We start from the raw sequence: 18,312 nt of genomic DNA on the forward strand, positions 1-18,312 counted from the left end.
CACGGCTCGGGCTGCATACTTGACTTGGGCATATCAGGCGCGTGGATGCAGATACTAAACCGTAGTTGTCTGGCTTCACTCCAAAGACCCTTGTCCATGTTCAAGTAAGGGATGGACAGGGTGGTTCTGGCATTGATATTGGGGTTCCTGGCTGCAGAGTGCAGACAAGGTAGAGGTGGGACCCTCCCTTTCTTAGTGATGTTGCATGCAAAAAAAGGAAAAGGGAACACTAGCTGGGACAGACACCAGGTGCATCCTGCATAATGTTCTCAGGAGCATCACATGGAACCTGTGCGGGTCGGTGTGAAGCGGATGACGGCCTATGGGACTGTCCATGGGGCCGTTAATGAAGCAGCCTTTAAGATAGATCAACTAACTAGCAGGGGGGATGCAATGCACAACCAAGACTTTTACCACAGAGAAGATCTAGGGAGGAAATTAATAACAGGAAATCCAGGACACCCCTAATCTTCAACTAGCAGGTATAGTAAATATCACTAAGGCCTAGGGGGTTAGTGCCAGTTCTAATCAGCAGGGACTATGCATGAAAATGACAGCCAAAGCCAGTTAAGCGTGAAGAGCCGTTCCGGCGACCGCCTCCTGAGGGCTGTAGGCTGAAATGGAACCTTAGGAAGGAGTACAAATGAGGGTGAATGAGAAGTGCCGAAATGCTGGTCTACACCCCAAATTAAAAGCTCCGGTTCGCATGGCTTCCCAATTTAACTCATCCAAATTTCTCCTTCGAGTAGGGATCTGAGGCGGGTATGTCCATCGCATACGCTCATCAGTCACGAAGAATTAATCCCCAGGACTCCATATCCCTGAATCTGGAGTCGATTGGCCATCTCATTGCGAGAAGGGGGTTGATGGGTGGATTATCAACTGTGGCTACTACTCCAAACTGCCACCACATCCCTTTATGTCCGATGTAACTGCAGAATAGGCTGCCCCTGGACCTGAAATCTTGGTTGACGCCAAGAATAGCAACCTTCTGGCCATCTTCTTCCTTTTCTATCAGTGGTGCTTTTTTTATTTTTATTTTTAATTTTTTAGGGACAAAAGTCTCTTCGGATGATGCTAATGGCCGCTCCACTGTGGATGAATTATCCATCCGTTGGGCATTTTAACCGTTTAACATTATTTTGCCCATTGCAATCGCAGTCACCGAAGCGGTCACTTTTAGCTGCATATTAGTGTTGGTCGAGTCTCCTCCTCTTTCCTCTCTCCCTCTCCCTGTCTACCATCCTTTCTTAGCTTTAATCGGTTTCTTTATCTTCTCCGGCTTGCCTCGTATCAATTGCTTTTTGGCAGCGTTGATGTCCTCATCCATGGCTGTGAATAGAGCCAGACAAGGACCAACTTGACGACACCGTGATGAGGGGATGGTGAGTAGCAACATGGCTCATCTTTCTAGCTCCTTTGTTTGTTCATCCAGTCTAGCGGTGTCTTATCTAATATTCACGTTATTTGCCTCAGTCTCACCTGCCGCCAGCGCCATCTGAAATGTAACCAGTGTTATGACCCCGTTGCATTTCACCCCCTAACAGCCAATATATAGGTGATAAAACTGGAACTGAATGCCTACGTTGTCAGCGATCGGGGAGACAGTGTGTTCCTGCGCCCGCGAAGCCGGAAGAGGTTACATTTCGCCACGGCCAGAACCCGTCTTTGCGGCAAAGGGGCCCTCCTCGTTACGGGGAGAGCGATCTATCATTTCCAGATGATCAAATCTGGGTCGAAATGCCCTCTGAAGGTTGGTCATTCCACTCGAAAGAGCTAAGAATGCATGTCGGGTCTAAGGTCTTTTCCCCATGGCATCACTAACAGCGTATTAGTTGCGTTTGAGGATGAGACAGACCGTACAGCTGCCGATTACCACGTTATTCCGGTAGGAACGTCACCTGCGTTTTTTAGAGAAGCGTCTGAAAGCCAGTCGTCAGCCTCCATGGCAGCTTTGCCATCATCATCATCATCAGCAGTTCTCCCTGTTTCACGCCCTGTTTTCTCTACACCTGACCTAGGCGCGATAAAGTCCGAGCCTGAACCTGGATTGTTCTCTGCTGCATTCAATAATCTACTCTCGTCGGATGCTTTAGGGGATCATCAGAAATTGAACAATTTCAACGAGGCGTTGCTTCTGCGGCACTTTCGGAACACACTAGGTTCTTGGGTATTATACTCCTTTAGTTTCCATGCAGTGCTAAGAGCTAGGTATCTAACGCTTTAGCTAGATGGATGTATGCGACCATGAGAAGCACTTCTCTACAGATGTTGTCGAACGAGCCCCGTCATGTCCATTACTTTTGTACGCGTGTCTAGCTATAGCTGCTCGTCATCTCTCCCACACAACCAACACAGTGCCATCCAGCACGGCTGACGGATATCATGAGCGTTGTATTGCGATTCTTCTTCCAGTCCTAGAAAACAGTGAATTCAAAATAGGCATCGAAATCCTCCTCGCTTCTACTGTCATACTACGCTTCTTCGAGCAAATATCCTGTGGGTTGTTCTAAAGCCATCCCTTTTGACAAAAGGCTTCATAATTCTGACGTGATGGACAGCGCAATCTCCATCTAATGACCTTCAGCGCCACCTTCTGGCGGGCTCAGTTTATATCAGCTCACATGTAGACTGCGCAATTTCAGGTGGACTGGCCGAGGCTTCATTTTGGGTTTTCGTGACGCAGGACATCCAGTTTGCTCTGACATATAGAAATCCTCTTCGTTTACCCATAAATCCATTTGAAGAAAGGCTTCATCAAAGATGGAAGCAAAATACAGCTCAAAGTGACCGCGACTGGACGCATAGAGCAATCTGGCTGTTGGCTGAGACAATCAACCACTGCTATGGAGCCAACCATCCACTCCATATGGGCACGAGTGACGGGGGTACCCTGAAAAGGAAGATTAGCACATGGGAGATGGAAAAGCCTGAAGGATTCCACCCCTTGCATTTTTCGCCGGCCAATCCAAGTGTTGGGAGGCCATTCCCTCTCATCTGGTTTACGAGTTCTGCACACGGTATGCTTAATTTAGGCGGAACAAGAACAATCAACCGCTAACGCCAAACCAGCAACCGCCATACAGCATGTCTGCATGGCTAAAGCCTTAATATATCAGCATGAACTGCAAGCAATGGATTCATTGCCAAAATCGGGCCTAGATTCTAAGAAAATATCAGTTCGTTCTCGCAGACAACTGTGGAAAGCGAGTCTTCTCACTGACTACTCATCAATAGGATGAAGTGACGAAAAATCTGAATATTCTTTTTTGGCATTGCTCTATCTACAGATGATAGTCCTCCCATACGCATTATGGCTTGCCACGCGCTCTGTGCATGTAGGAATCCCCTATTTTATCCTAATGAACCTTTGTCTTTCATTTTTTCATTACCAAGGAACTTCACAATTTACGAATATGGAATGAGATCCGATCGCGTGGGCAACTAACTACCGCTTCGCTTCTAGGTGGTTCATGGATCCGCGACCCGTTAGCCCAGAATAGTGTGCTAGATCTGCTTCGCAGGACTGAGGCCGAAAATGGATGGCCCTGGGCATTCGCTGTGCAGAAGCTCAGTCAAGACTGGCGTCTAACAACACGATGATGCGACAATCACTATCAAGTAATTATTCTATTCTCCTTCTGCTCTACTGCTGCGTCTCATCCCACCAGTTTCTTCAGCATCAAGACCACGCCAAACTAGAAAAGCATATTAGCAATCACTCCTTCAGCAACCCACTTATCGCTGCAGGAAACATCCACTAAGCGATCACACCTTGTGCAACGCAGAATAACCAGGATCTACTTAATCTAGTGTAGCCTAGAGGCGGAAACAGCCGACGATCATCGCAACCAGAGAGACTCTCCCTCAGTCTCTCTACCTCTCTCTTTCTCTCTCTCCACCCGAAAATTAACTTCCACCATTGACAGACACAAGACAGTCGGACATTTTCGTCATGTGGGGCGGGACCATTCACCTTTCATTGATGGGGCCAATCTGTACGATTGTGGGGCTTGTTCCGTGTTGTCGGAGATATGTGTATTCAGGAGTCCAACTGGTCGATCCAGAACTGCTGTAAATATCAGTCATCAAGTTTTCTTGTATGTATATAGTAGTTAACTAGTATGGATGTGTGACTGATCGTGATCATGGTTTGTGATCTGACACTAGTCTAACTATTAGATATCATTACTAATGAAATACCCCAATTACCCCAATACTGTGTTACCTATCATGCAGGTAACAAACCCCCACGGGTTGGATAGCACAGGCCTCCAATTCCTTCTGAACAACAGTGACTTACTAGCTGGTTAGTTAGGCATACGAAGTATTGTTTAGCAGTTCCCTAGGCCTTTTTGGAACTAGATATGTGGAGTGTTACTAGATTATAATATAATACAAAGCTGTGTAAAAAAAAAAAGGCATTATTATTATTATTATTATTTTTATTATTATTATTATTATTTAAAATCATACGATTGGTCATTTTTCTGAATTGACTTATTGCTATAAATGAAATTCATCTTTCAGGTATATACCTTGTTTAATAAAAGTTTCTTATGCTTATATTTATATGTTATAGAATAGCTAACTTGTTAACTAACTATTGTGATAGGCTTATTAATATCAGGCTTGGCAATGATTCATATCATCATAGGGTTCAAGAATCAATTTTAAATGTGAAGTGCATAATACTATGAACATTACAATTATACACAAGCGGATCTTATCCATGAAACTCCATATTTGAGTGGGGGTGGAATGGACTGGACATCATCTATCTACAGTCTGTACTCCGTGCTCCGTTCCCCGATTAATAATATCCAATGTCATCGTCAGTCGGCAGCGGCAGCGGCAGGTTCAAAACTCCGTATCCAAACATATTCTCCAAAGCGAACAGATTGCTCGGGTCCACTCCTACTTGTAGCCCGAGTTCGGGAACATAGAATTCCTGCGTAGCGTCGGACATGACCAAGTTGTTTCCACTGGGATCGGGGTAGCCTGAGGATGGAATGTCTTGATAGGGAGAGCTGAATGAAGGGTAATATTGACGAGATGGGGGGTATTGAACCCAATTTTCAGAGTTTGATGTTGTATTCGGGCCCGTGGGTGGCCCGGATGTTGGATCCAGGGACTGGGATTGGGAGATGAGGCCTGAGAATGAGGGCGTGGTGAGTGAGTCCGAGGTCTGCGGCAAACTGGCTGTTGGCGCTGCTCGTTGTGGGTAAGGTATTTGACCTGGATCGGCAGGCCGGTTCTTCGGCTCGCTCACGGCGACTTCACTCAGAAGGTGAAGTGGGGTGGAGCCAGATTTAGACTAGACGGCTGTCAGTGGATTTGATGCATTCGGAAACTTGTTGGGAAAACTAACCGGTTGGTTTCTCTCATCGCTATTTTCTGAGCCATCCTGACATAGAACAATACTATGCTTTCCTCCCAAAATCTCTTTTAGTGCTGGAATTTGGTCTTTCCGCTTAGCAAACCAACTCCGTAGCATGCGTAGAACCACAGAAAACTTCGCTGGCGTTCGGCCACCAGCAAGATCGCCTGCTGTGGTGTAATGCTGAACGACCTTGTCGAGATAGTACTCCACCTTCAAACTCGATGGTTCAATGACCTGTCCGATGCGGGTTTCCGGAGCTGAGGCAAGGGAATATAATTTGATGAGGGCCACAACTGCGAATGATGTTCGAGCCAGAGCCACTACAGGTAGTGAAATGAGGTCTTTGCAGTCAATAGAACAAATTGTGTCCAGGGCCCGATGAATGGCAGTAAGACAAATACTTAATGCATTCATATGGGCTGCACTGGTTGGACTTGAATAGACTTCACTTGTTGTTTCCTTGTCATCATTGAGTTCCATATGCATGGCGCCCTCGTGCATATAAAGATCGACAATGCATTCTGCCTGTTTCAACATAGCTAGAATACCAGTCAGCAGCCGAACATCTTAAATGATGAAAGATATAAATTTACGAGATTCTTCAGGTCGCGCTTCTCTCCGCCACTGCTCAAGCTGCTTCTCGAAAACCTTCAGAGTATACTGGAATTTAGGCTCATCGAAGGAGACAGTTGCAGCGGTGTCATCGCCAACAAATTGCATGTTAATCTCTTCTATAATTTGCGCCAACTTAGCCCAGTGAATCATAGTCTTATCGGTTGGCAGGGCTTCTGGTGATTTTTCCAGGATTTCCACACACTCGTCCATGTACGAGCTCCAACGCACAAGAATTGGCCGCCTCAAAGAGGTCGATACCCTATCAAAGGTCAAAAACACTCCAGTGCTTCAAATCTTAAGTCAGATGTTACTTACTGCACTGCTACAAAGTAACACCCAAGCCATGCTCGTCGAGCTTCAGGAGAATCAGGATCCTGTGAGGGTGTCTTTTTTGCTGCAGATTCCCTGATTAAGCTGAACGGCTTACTCCTAGCCGTAGATTTCCGATACATCCCTATGTCGATGCCCACCGTAAGAGCCAGATGGCTCAACTGGAAGAACTTAAGTTCCTCGAAGTTATCTGGTGGCGTATACCAGTTACAGGTCACAAGAAGGCCCTGCATAAGTTCCAATGACTTTTCTCCCCTAACTATAATCCGGTCTGCAATGACCTTGTAAAAGTCATTCACAAGGGGTATGTGCAAGTCAGGTTGGATGGGGCCAACAGCGGCTGCAACAATCGCATGGAGCACCAGAGGCTTTCTCCTTCGAACGTCCTGCATCGTGGTTCCAGTAGGAAAGATCACCATGGGGATTTTGTCGGCCATCTCGGAGGTATATCTATTAAATGCTTCCGTCGCTACCTCCACACTGACGAGACCTCTATCAATCACATCAACAAATTCGTTGCGTGATTCGGGCTTCAATGTGGCATTCGGGCTACACACGCGGCCGCCGTGGGGCTGTTTACCACCATGGTCTACTGTATTCTCCGTAGTAGGGCTAGGCATACAGCTTCCTGGGAGTTCATCGTCTCTAGCATCCTTGATCTCCCCGCTATGGTGTCGTTTAGTCCCCGATAGAGTAGTTGTCGGCGATTCCGAGGACACATTGTTGGTCGGACTAGTACTTGTTGGTCCCAGCCATCTTCGATTTGCATATTCACCACGTGGTGTTTCCGATTGTGCCGCTTGCAATAACGGGTCCTGGCCATGCGAGGCCTGGAGACTGGCCGTCAGAGCATCAATCTTCCTCTCCAGCTCCGCAACTCGACTATCTGTCTTTTTTTGACGCTTACGGGTGGGAACCGTAACCACACATGACCTTCGTGCTTTTGCACATCGCTTACACGACCCGTTCGGATTGGTTGCATCGGGTTCGCACCGGACTTTAAGCTGTCGGCAAGCTTCGCAAGCCCGAGGGCGTTTCAGATCCGCATAAGGATCATTAGTGTCGCTAGAATATGTTTGATTACTTGAATCAAGAATGGATTCCGGCTTTCCTTGGCATAATGTGTGTGTCACCGGAGACTGCGCGGTCGAGGTATTGTAGTAGTTCACGTTGCTCGTAGCAGAGGGGGCAGAGCGCAGGCGTTCGCCGGAGAAGTAGGGAGGGGGATCCGGGTATTCGGTAGGTGTCCGTGATGAAGATACAGTGAGATTAGTGTGCCTTGTGCCGGGGGAAGGCACAAGGGAGTGGTTCGATGCTTCTGCAGCTACTTCACCTCCAGGGTGTAAGCGCGGATCAATCTCCATCGGCTGCGGGGGCGGATATGTCAGCCTGGCAGCTCAACGGAGTCGACATAATGGCGAGGGAGTGCCATGATGAGCGCGTTAATCATGTAGACAGCCCTCTCCAGGAAGGAGTGCGAATGTGAATATGAAAGACCCTCTCAACTTACCTTCAAGCTGTCTCTCGTTGGAAAACAGAAGTGAACAAAAGCAGTCGGAAAGACGGATCGGTCGGGGCACCGATCACCGATCAGACACGGTGACCCGGACGTTAGTTACCTAGCCAAGAACAAGAAAATTAGGAGTAATAAGTGATATGATGTATCTGCAGCGTGTGTGGATATTCGTACCGCTTGACAGCAGGAATTCGGGCGATTTAATTCACATCAGCGCATCTGCAAAAATCTTAGGCTTGGATTCGGACAGGCAAAACGGGAAGCCTTAGTAGCATAGCACCTGATCCGCTCGATCCTTTAGCCTTCTACCTTCTGGCTTCCCAGATATCTCAATTTTTCTTTTTCTTTCATTCTCTCTCTCTTTTAAATCAGTCAATGATATATCGAAGTACGAGAACTTCCCTTCCATTTCTGTTCTTCCTATATCCATCATACGCTAGTAGAATATCGGTAGACAGACATATATTGTTTCTAGTAACAGCATTGGCTTATTCTCCAAGTCCAGATAGCCCAATAGAGTGGAGTAAAATCTCCCAGATAACCGAAAGACACGTTCCAATATGAAGCTCAATCCCCGTCCAAGCAGATCAAATAAAGCAAAGGGAAAGAAATGAGATACAATGTCCACCAGCTTAAAGTTCTATCTACACGTTCCTTGGGGCAAAAAAAGAGTAACGCCGAGGGACCAGCCACAGCCAACGCCATATACCTAAAATCCAGCTAGAAAACAATCGACAGCATAGAGGGGAAACAACCACGCTTTAAAACGCTCTTATGATACCTTATGCACAGGGCATTCCTTCTTTCGTTCAAACCATTCAACAATGCATCGCTTATGGAACTTGCATAGACATTCTAGCCGTACCAGTGACTGACCGACTTCGTAATCCTCCATACAGATAGTACACTCTTGTGTTGCACCATCGTGACCGAGACAGTCCTTCTCAGTAGCAGTGAAAATGAGCATCCGCACAGGTATCGCGGGCTGCGTAACTGGACTGCCACTTTGCGGCAGAGAGCCTGTTTGTCGGCCGTGACTCTCAATGCATTCTCGGATATGTACTTCTCGAACATCCTCATTCCCATTCTCGCCTAGTGGAGGGAGTTCATTGTCACAGATTGGGCATAAATCGCGCTCATCGATGCGGCGACGCAGAGAGTGAGAGGAGCGCCAATTATCTGCTAGATTAGCAGTGGCTGTACTATGTAATGTTCCAGGTGGTAGTGGCCTAGCACTTTGTCCGGTATGAGGGAGAGACGTAGACGCCCTCAGGGCCGGCGCAAAACGAGCCGATATAGGTCCGTATTCAATTGGACGCTCAGGTATTTGGGAAGCAAATGAACCCCCCAGGCCAGCGAAGGTCAAAAATTCATTTGATCCCAGGGTTCTGCGGCTTGGTCGAGAAGAAGCGTTGTCGGCCTGTTGACAACAAGATTTTCGTTAGTTTCTCAGAAAAATGAGGATAGCAATAACCACTGACAGTTACACTATAGGGGTATGCTCTGCTTGGTGTCGACATAGAATGATAACTCCGATGTCGAGACTGGTTCACCGAGCCTGCACCTGTGCAAGATCGAAGTGCAGTATATCCAGGAGGTGGTTCTGGGTTCGGGTCCGGAACACAGGGATTACAGAGGCGCACCTCCTCGCCGCCTCCCAAAGCTGGATTGAAGGCAGTAGAAATATCGCTCGCTTCCAGATCAAAATGTGATCCTCCTGGGGCAACTAGGGTGGGCACAGGAGATCGGTAAGGTTCTGGAGGCCGAACAATAAACTGCCTCGGAATTGTAATCCGATGTGGTGAGCATGACGCGCATACGACACGCCCACACTTTCGACAATGATGTTTTCTATACCAAAAGCTAAAAGGCGTTCCACAAATTGGACATTCCGTCACCTCAGTGTCAGGCTGCCATCGAGGCCTTATATACTCCAAGAAACCACCTCCCGTTCGAGACCATGAACTCCTGCGGTCACTTGTATTTGGTGGAACAGGGTTTGGTGATGGCGAGGACAAGTCGATCGGCGTGGCGTAGGAAGTACCAAGTGTAGCATGTTCTGTCCGCGTACGCGACGATCCGCTCGGAATAGACCAGCTATTCACATTTGTGGTACTTCTACTGGGTCCGGGTTCCAACCCAGTCCCGGGTCCAGCGCGTCTCAGCCAGACATCCCCATGTGTGTTGGCCAGCCTTCGTTTCCGATCGGGACCAGAAATAGTCGATCGTCGTCTCTCTGCGCGTCTATCCGAGGCAGGACCAACGTCGCTAACATTTCGACTGGCAGAGCTCGCATGGGTTCTATAACCAGACGCAGTAGCCGTACGTTCTGGTGGGCAGATAGCGGGGGTAGTCGGTGAATTGGAGGAAGCTGACGATGGGCCCGACTGAGACGACATGAACCCGGAAATCAAATCGGTTAAAAAGGAATGTCTTCCTAATTCTGAAGAGGAGATCAATCTCCGTCGTTTAGAGGACGGGGCGTCATTGACTGGGTGGCGTGGTGGTTCCAGGGCGGGAACAACGGAAGCTGAAGCTGAAGTTGGACTCGAGGGGAGATTGATCCAAGAATTTACGCGGAGATGGTGATAAGACTAGCTCGGAAATGAAAAGATAAGGAGTCAGAATAAAGTGGCGCACAGCGTCAAACAAAAGGGGGAGGCCAAGTCCAGGGCTTATCAACACAGAGGCAAGAAAGTCCGGATGGCAAAAGCGAAGGGAAGAGGCAGGCCAAGGGTCAGTCGGGAAAAACGAGATCAATCAGGTCGGGTCTCGTGACAAACCCAACCAGCCAACACAACGAAGTTGGATTTAGACCAGAGGGAAAGCAGCAAGTATGATCGATATCGAGACCTTTTTAAAAACACCAGTTTGTCTGACTGGCACACGTTCGCTCCTGGGTCCTCGGGGATTTGCCGCAAAGGCGGTCCAAGTCAAGAAGAGCCCCGCGTGATCCCTGCACGATGAGATGTGGCGGATGCTAGATGACAATTTTCCAGAGGGGGGTCAGGGGATCTTCATCAGTAGGTAGGTAGACTAGAAACAACAATATTACCATTACTACTTCTCCATCAAAATGTTCCACGGAATTAGTTTGTATGCGTCAGAGTACAAGCGCCTATACATACCTCTCCGCCCACAAAGTTTCATAAAGGGGGAAGTAATAAAAAAAAACAACATACACTACTTCTGAATTATTTTCACAGGATGAATAGCAGATTTTGATTATAAGCCTGTAGAGTAAAGGAAGGGCTCATGCAGAAGCCATACCCAGAAAAGGAAAGCAACCATTTGCGGCCTTAAGGCAGTATGTACAGGTACAAATGTAACAGATACAAACGTATATCACAAACGCCAGGGCGTACATATTTTCCAAGCAGAAAGGAAATTCGTAACTTTATTTTATCAAAATACAAAGTAGAAAGCAACCCAAAACAAGCACGCTACTGGATTAAATGCACAGAAGTGATATACTTCAAATTCCGAATGCATATCTTATCGTTCTCCCTCTAGGTGATGTGGCCCGTCCACAAGCTCTGCGGCACTTCCTGTAAAAGACGGCTCATCCGGACTGGCCTCGTGAATATTGTCCTGGGTACGATATTGAGCAACATATCCCATACTAGATGGACGATCAATGCGAGACTGATTATTTCCATCTCGTGCATGGCGATGGCTTGAAGACGTCGACGCCGTCGTTGACGCGATAGAGAAATTTCGATCCCGTGATGGCGAACTAGTAGCGCTAAAAGGCAGTCGTCCGGTACCGGACGAAGAAGGGTGAAGCTGCCCTTGAGTAAAAGCAGGCTCGTCAGGCATATGGAAATCTCTAGAAGCCCCCGATACGGCCTCTGTCACCGCTGGTAGAGATTTTTGGGATGAATTTTCTTTACCAAGGTCTAACGATTTCACGGTGCCATGCTGTTGCCCTGTATTCAGAGAGGTCTCTACCACCAATGATGGGAGCCGTGAACTACGGGGCGACCCCAGGCGATTGGGAAGTTCGATAGCACCACCAGCATCGATATGCGGTAAACTGACCGGAACATCATTCACGGGTCGGTTATTACTCTCATCATCTGAATCACGATAGAGGCGGTCCCCTTCAGAAGATTGACGCGTGTTGCCAGAAGCATCCTGGTTTTCTGGCTCATCGGAATATGGCTCATTGAATTCCTCTCCCTCTGGGAAAATCCCAGGTGGTGGTGCCCTCGAGCTCCGGACAACTTCAAACCCTTTTCCTTTCTCCTTCGTTTTGCCACGGAACAAGTGCCGGAAGAATCCCGTTGCAGAGGACACAGGCCCGGTTGGATCTGCTGGGCCCGTTTTCAGTTTACGTGTGCCAGACTGAGATAACGGAGGACCCCGCACTCGGTAATAGAAATCGACCTCGCGGACTGCATAGTCTTTCGTGGACTGTCGAGGATCATCGTAATCCAAATCGTCCTTGGGCGCAGGAATGTAAGCTGGAATGGGTGTGGCTCTCCCGGAAATTGGTGGGCCTTCGATTATATCATCGTCATCGCCATAAGCTGCTGCCCGCTGAGAACTACCTCTACCTTTCTCTCCAGAGCTGCCTTCTGTCATCTTTCTACGGGGTCTAGGGGGGCGGTAATAGGGATCCTGAGGATGCATAGCAAATATAGGTCCGCTCTTAGGAGAGCTACTACCTGTCGTCTGGTAGCCTGCAGCATAGAAAGACGTGTGACCCCCTGGAGTTGAGGGCGTAAATAGGCCACTGCTGTTAGCTCGGCTATGGGTTCCACCGTGGGCACTGCCAGACTCATAGATCGCACTAGTTCTACCGTCACTAGCACACGCCCTGTTGAGTAGCAGAGCTGAGCTACCAGAAAGACTTCTCGGTCTTGATCCTTCGAATTGAGAGGACAGCCGGTCATCCGTATGTGCTAGCATCGCAGCTTCAGAGCCCATACTTTGACGAGTTCCAGGTTCCCGCCTTGGAACTCGTCGTGAGAGCTGCCGCATGCCAAACACCTGATATTGACAGTTAGAAATCGATGCAGTCGACATTGCGAACTAGCCGAACTAAACTTCAATTGTGTCCACATACCTTTGTTAGGCCGCCACGAGTAACCCCACCTTCGTACCCGCCTGCGCCAGCCAATCGCGCTATAACTTCAATTAGGGTTTGTAGAGCATTTAAAAAGAATCCGAAGACAAGAACCAGGGCGTGCAGCAGAAGAATCACGTAGCCTATCCAACCGCGGGCCGCCTGTGAAACCTGCAGGGAGGGAACGAAAACGACACTGAGCAATATAGTGAGAAACCGAACAACGGTGAAACAAGCGTGATAAAGATTCATAGAAGTCGGTGATGGGAACGGGCGGAAAGCCAGAAGTGTTAAGAGCGAAACGACTTCACAGATCGCAAGGAGCACAATTTGGGCTATTCCGGATGGTTGAAGGGCTCCAATTGCGACACCACGAGCAAAAGATATGAATATTGGAACCACGGCAAAAGCAGCTGCATCATCACAGAAAGTGTTGTACAGAGGGCCGTACAGGAGCACCATGGGAAGATCGTCAAATAGATAAGACTTCGGGCGAGTAGTCGCGATCAGTCGAATCGTCCAAATCGAAAAGGAAACTAAAATCAGGATGACTACAACTGCTAGAGCCACACAGTAGGCAGGAGATTTTGCTGCAATGACCAGCTGATAAAATGAAGCCGAGATGAGGGGCAGAAGCAGGTAGTTAAACACAATCCGGATGACATTGCCAACAGTGAACGGCATATTCTTCGCACGAAGGTCTTCCTCGGGGATACCTGCAATCTCACGAAGAAGCCAACGAAACGCAAATGCAAGCTGGATTAGAAGCATGACAATGGCCACAATCACGAGCAGCCAAACCATCATGCTCGGCCAAATGTCACGCGCCGACGCCATCCCGACATAGTGCTCCAGCCTATCCAGCCCATCGGTGGCGTTAACCCTGTAAACACCATCTGCAACAGGATTTCGCTCATGACCAGGACTCAGGAAACTCTGGTTGAACATGAGTGCCGACCAAGCCACCTGACTAACCACAGGCTGGTAATACCCGGGGTAGTTCAAAGACAGTCCCCCCGTTAGCACCGCAAACTGTATGTATTGGAGACAATCCCCAAATCCAGGGGTCACTAGTCGCAGAGCATCCTCGTCGCGGCCGTAATTGCTAGTCCAGTGGAACGGATCCGTCGTACCCCATGGACTGAAAATTGCCGCAATTATAGTAGTCACCGCTACCAATAGGAGAATCACCAAAGGCACGTAGGCCAACGAGCTCTTCAAAGATGATCCTAAGTCTGGCGTGATGTCGACAGATATGCATCCAAGTACCGTAGCCGCGGCATCACCGGATTTTATTGTGAATGTCGACGACAACGTGGAAAAACGGTACGATGAATCCATGGCATGTTGAAAGGAAAAGGCTCGCAGGGCATTTAAATCGCTCCTAACAAGTCGTGGGCTGTCAGTCCTGATCCGGAGAGTAGAGCCAAAAATAGCAAAGGTAAATACTCACGAGTTCACGTTGAAAACAGGACCTAGCGGACATGCCCCTTGGGTAACAGAATCGCAAAATCTGGATGGATCATTGTAAGGAGAAAAGCTAACCACGTTAACAGAGGTTAACAAGGTAGAGTATTTGTTATTCGTCGTATCTAAATCTGTGATCTTTCCCACGGTCTCATTCAGGTTAGCCCACTGGGGGTCATCAGGAGATGGATAAGAAGATCGCCGATCGGCAGTCCCAGAAACGTTGCCGTACACTGTCACATTCAGATCACGCAGTGGGCTGTCAAGATCAAAGACAACTGATACATCAAGCGGGACGAATTGTAGTTGACGTGGGTTCGATTCGATAATGGACTTTCCTAGGCAGTTATCGAAATCCAACAGCGCAGCGTAAGCTGGAGGCACCAGAACCATCAACAATATCAATATCCAAGCAACTCCACACGCAAATGATCCAACCCGACACTGTCGCGGCGGTCGCAAAGTATCTCGCCATTTCCGACATCGAGGAGCTCCTCGTTTACCTCCCAACACCTCAGATGCTTGCAGTTGACATACAATCGAAGGATCCAATAAGTCATGCCATCGCGTGTCGTGGTATACACCCATCACGTCCGTCTGGTATCAGTCGGATGACCTCCGTGGGGAGGTCAGCCCCCTCTCAGGCTATGTAATCCACGTTGTCCAGAGGCTGTTTAGTATCACAATACGTTTGTCTGGTAAGAATGTCACAGGCGCAATCCTCCCAAAAGGATGGAGCTGTGGGGGTGGCGGTCGGGGAACGAAGGACCGGGATCGTAAAGCAGAAATATCGACTGAGGGCTTGCAAGAATGGGAGTAAATTACTCCTCAACCTGCCCCAAAATGGTAACGTAGGGGATGCGAACCATAACTTCGGGGGATGGTGGGGATAGAGGATGGATGGCGAGGCGCAGCAGCTGTAAACACGGAAACTCGGAAAGGGGAAAAGAAATTCGGAATTCAGACTTGAGACGAGAATATCGACTACTGATGTCAGGAAGAAGCGAAGTCAAATCCGAGAGAGAAGGGGGTTCAAAAAAAAAAAAAAAAACAGGGCTGAGTATGAGTTGGAATGCGAAATTCCAAGTTTTCCCATTAAGCCATGTTTGCTCGCTTTGTTCGTTACGGTGCTGGTGACTTCTAATCTTGGAAGCGCTAAAAAAACACAACACACAACAGGCCTTGGTGTCTCAGCCATGTCACTATTATTATACCACTCTGTCATCTACTCTTTATTATTTTCGAAACTTCTACAGTATCCTGTGTCTAAATTGAAAATAGTGATATACTCACTATCTAGACATACTGGATAGAAACATCGGCTCCGACGCGCTGCTCTCTAACGCTACCTGGCAGACACGAAAGCAGATACTAAAGCAAGCCGATAACTAAATCGGCATATCTGTATTTTAGCGCTCACTGGTTGCTATTTTACTAAACTGATAATCAGCCAGAAGTACTCGGGTATTAAATGTGTGCTGGAGATGAGAAATTAATGTCCTCCTTGCTTTTAAATGTCGGCGTATCTAAATGCATAAATATTTACCACCTATTTTCCAGAAGGACTTCTAGGAATATGTTATAAATATATACCCAACGACCTTCACGGAAACCACAGAGATGCTTTCCGGGAAGAGTTTGCGCTTTACTGAGTATTAAGGCACTACGTTCCTGTGGAATCGCAAGACAAACCATACCTTCAGCAATAACAGGTGGGGTGGATATTAAGATGTTCTAAAAGGTTGATCCAAAGGCTTGTTTCCAGGCTACTGGTCATTGTAGATTAATTAAACACGGGAACCAGGTCAATATTAGTAAAGAGCCATGATTTGGGAACGTGGCTAATGGGATGACCATCTAGTAAAGTGGGCAAAAAAGGGAGACAATATACATATCCTGCACTACTAAAGTCCCTCAGATGTATATATCTTTGCATGGTGTAGGTACAGTATGGTTGGTAGCCCAGGAGTCTAAACTATATAGAAAATGGGTAATACACGACGGGTTAAGTTATTATTATTATTGTCATTATTACCAGTTATAGTGCTGTTCAAGATTCGCCAGCATTGATCACCAAGCATGGTCTAAATATATTGAACATTCAAGTAACTAACTACTCGGTATGTAGTTACAGAAAAGGTATCTCTACATCAGGAAAAATAAATGTATTGTGGATAAAGTAAAAAAGGATAATAATTTCGAATTAATATTTGAACGACAAACCCACTAACCAACCAAGAGGTTAAATGAAGTTGTCAACGATTTCATGCAGAATAGGAACTTACTCTGATCTCAACAACAGAAATAGGGTTGTCAACTTGGAAAAGAAGGCCCCCTTTCTGCCCCCACATCTCGCTTTCCTTTCGCACCACTGTAGTAAGGTAATGAATGTGTTTATTTACACAGAACGCCCGAAAAAGTACCATCAATATGTACTCCATACCTGTAATTGATTCAAGAATATATAAAATATATGTACCACTCTATATACAATTGGCACCGGGACGAGACGGAATACAGAGGGACCCAAAAGAAATATAGCTGCCTACCGCAGTTAGCGCTAGTCTCTCATACTAATCTTCCCCACGCATGAGAAAAATTAAGGATGCAAAAGAGTACACGCAGCGTCCACGGAACTCACATCGTTTCCGTTGACAGGCAAGCCATGTAATGCATACAAGCCTTTACTTGGGAGTGGGTGGGCTGTTACTGTTTAACCCTAAGGGTGAGAAACCCAGAATCCATAGTAGGTATATTATGTCTTTATCCAGGATCGAGTGCTGGCTTTGTTTGGCAGATAGATGCGGAGAGAGGGAATTGAGCCACCACTTGGTGTCGCATGGGAGAAATTCAGGGAGGATAAACTACAGACTGGAGTACCCCAGCGGCGAACTCCTTACCTGGTTGGCCGGAAAACTTGCATGGAATGACTTGGCTTGGACACTCTATTTTGCTGGTTGAAGATCCAAGAATCTAGACTATGCAATGACATGCCTTGTGTGCTTGCGCTGTTGCACAACCTTACCACATGCACGCCTATCTTATGCAGGTTTTTTTATCTCATTAGGTGAAAAAGGTATGCCGCGGGATCGATGAAAAGGGAAAGCCGGCGATGAGTCCGGCCATTTCTTGGCCTCCACACCAGCCTTTAAGCCTACTCCGTAGTGCCTTAGTGGAAATTGGATACTTGACAGGATCCTCCTTTCGGAGCTTACTGTTCTTCCGACGACCTTGTAAACCAATAGGTGTTTCTTGTCAGGGGCGATAGAAATTTAATGATAGTGAGAGAACATGTTATCCTATCCTCAAATGATAATATGTGCTGCTGTTGAAGATCTTCGCCTACTCAAGTCGATAAAGAATTCTCCGTATAGAGTAGGTGAATAGAGTCCTACTATATTGCATTTCTAGTTCATGCTACCTGGGGATATTGAAAAGTCAAGCTTCGGTATCAGCATTTAACGTCTCGAGTCCGACGTTTCAAATATGCAACGGGAACGCAATCTCAGGCTGTACATAACTCAGCTACCGGAGATCCTTAAGCATTATTGAAGTGGTGGAAAACACCCAGACCTTTTCTGGTTCAACACACTCGTTTGGGGGGATCAATGGCATTCTTGCTTGTTAATTCAATGTAGCAGTCCATGTTTGGCGACTGACCATCCAGGGTCTCACACGTAGCTTGACCTTACTATACGTCGTCTCCATTTCTCATAGGTAGGATGGTGCAGGTGAATCCTCTTTATTTATTTTTGGTCTATCAAGTGAGACCTCAGAAATCAAGAAGGGCAATATATGGAGTACAAGAATAGGTGGCGGGGAGACTATCGCAACACCAGGTTCACTTGTTCGGCCCCGGAGATTCTTTGAAATTCCCACCATTAATAGCGCCAGTAGCGGAACGCCAGAAGAGCCAACAGGAACTTCCTG

At 47.3% G+C, this 18,312-nt stretch overlaps 3 protein-coding genes across 3 annotated transcripts; 1 reads left to right on the forward strand and 2 right to left on the reverse strand.

Annotated features, from left to right (window-relative positions):
• Positions 1–1,740: 1,740 nt before the first annotated feature.
• On the forward strand, positions 1,741–3,603 carry ATNIH1004_006776 (uncharacterized protein; the record flags this gene model as incomplete). The annotated part of the gene is made up of 5 exons (XM_033571403.1): positions 1,741–1,753; positions 1,836–2,170; positions 2,232–2,499; positions 2,562–3,020; positions 3,467–3,603. 5 exons carry the CDS (start codon positions 1,741–1,743, stop codon positions 3,601–3,603), a joined length of 1,212 nt encoding a protein of 403 aa, XP_033424718.1.
• Positions 3,604–4,813: 1,210 nt separating this feature from the next.
• On the reverse strand, positions 4,814–10,243 carry ATNIH1004_006777 (uncharacterized protein; the record flags this gene model as incomplete). Its single annotated transcript, XM_033571404.1, has 8 exons — positions 4,814–5,317; positions 5,372–5,703; positions 5,785–5,922; positions 5,977–6,257; positions 6,314–7,695; positions 8,710–9,264; positions 9,326–9,619; positions 9,743–10,243. 8 exons carry the CDS (start codon positions 10,241–10,243, stop codon positions 4,814–4,816), a joined length of 3,987 nt encoding a protein of 1,328 aa, XP_033424719.1.
• A 1,096-nt stretch (positions 10,244–11,339) lies between these two features.
• ATNIH1004_006778 (uncharacterized protein) lies at positions 11,340–14,970 on the reverse strand (the record flags this gene model as incomplete). Its single annotated transcript, XM_033571405.1, has 3 exons — positions 11,340–12,839; positions 12,916–14,299; positions 14,369–14,970. The coding sequence occupies 3 exons, from the start codon at positions 14,968–14,970 to the stop codon at positions 11,340–11,342; spliced, it is 3,486 nt and encodes a 1,161-aa protein (XP_033424720.1).
• Between the last annotated feature and the right edge of the window lie 3,342 nt (positions 14,971–18,312).

Source organism: Aspergillus tanneri, assembly GCF_003426965.1.
Source record: "Aspergillus tanneri strain NIH1004 chromosome Unknown AapTan_7_pilon_pilon_pilon, whole genome shotgun sequence".
Taxonomy (NCBI): domain Eukaryota; kingdom Fungi; phylum Ascomycota; class Eurotiomycetes; order Eurotiales; family Aspergillaceae; genus Aspergillus; species Aspergillus tanneri.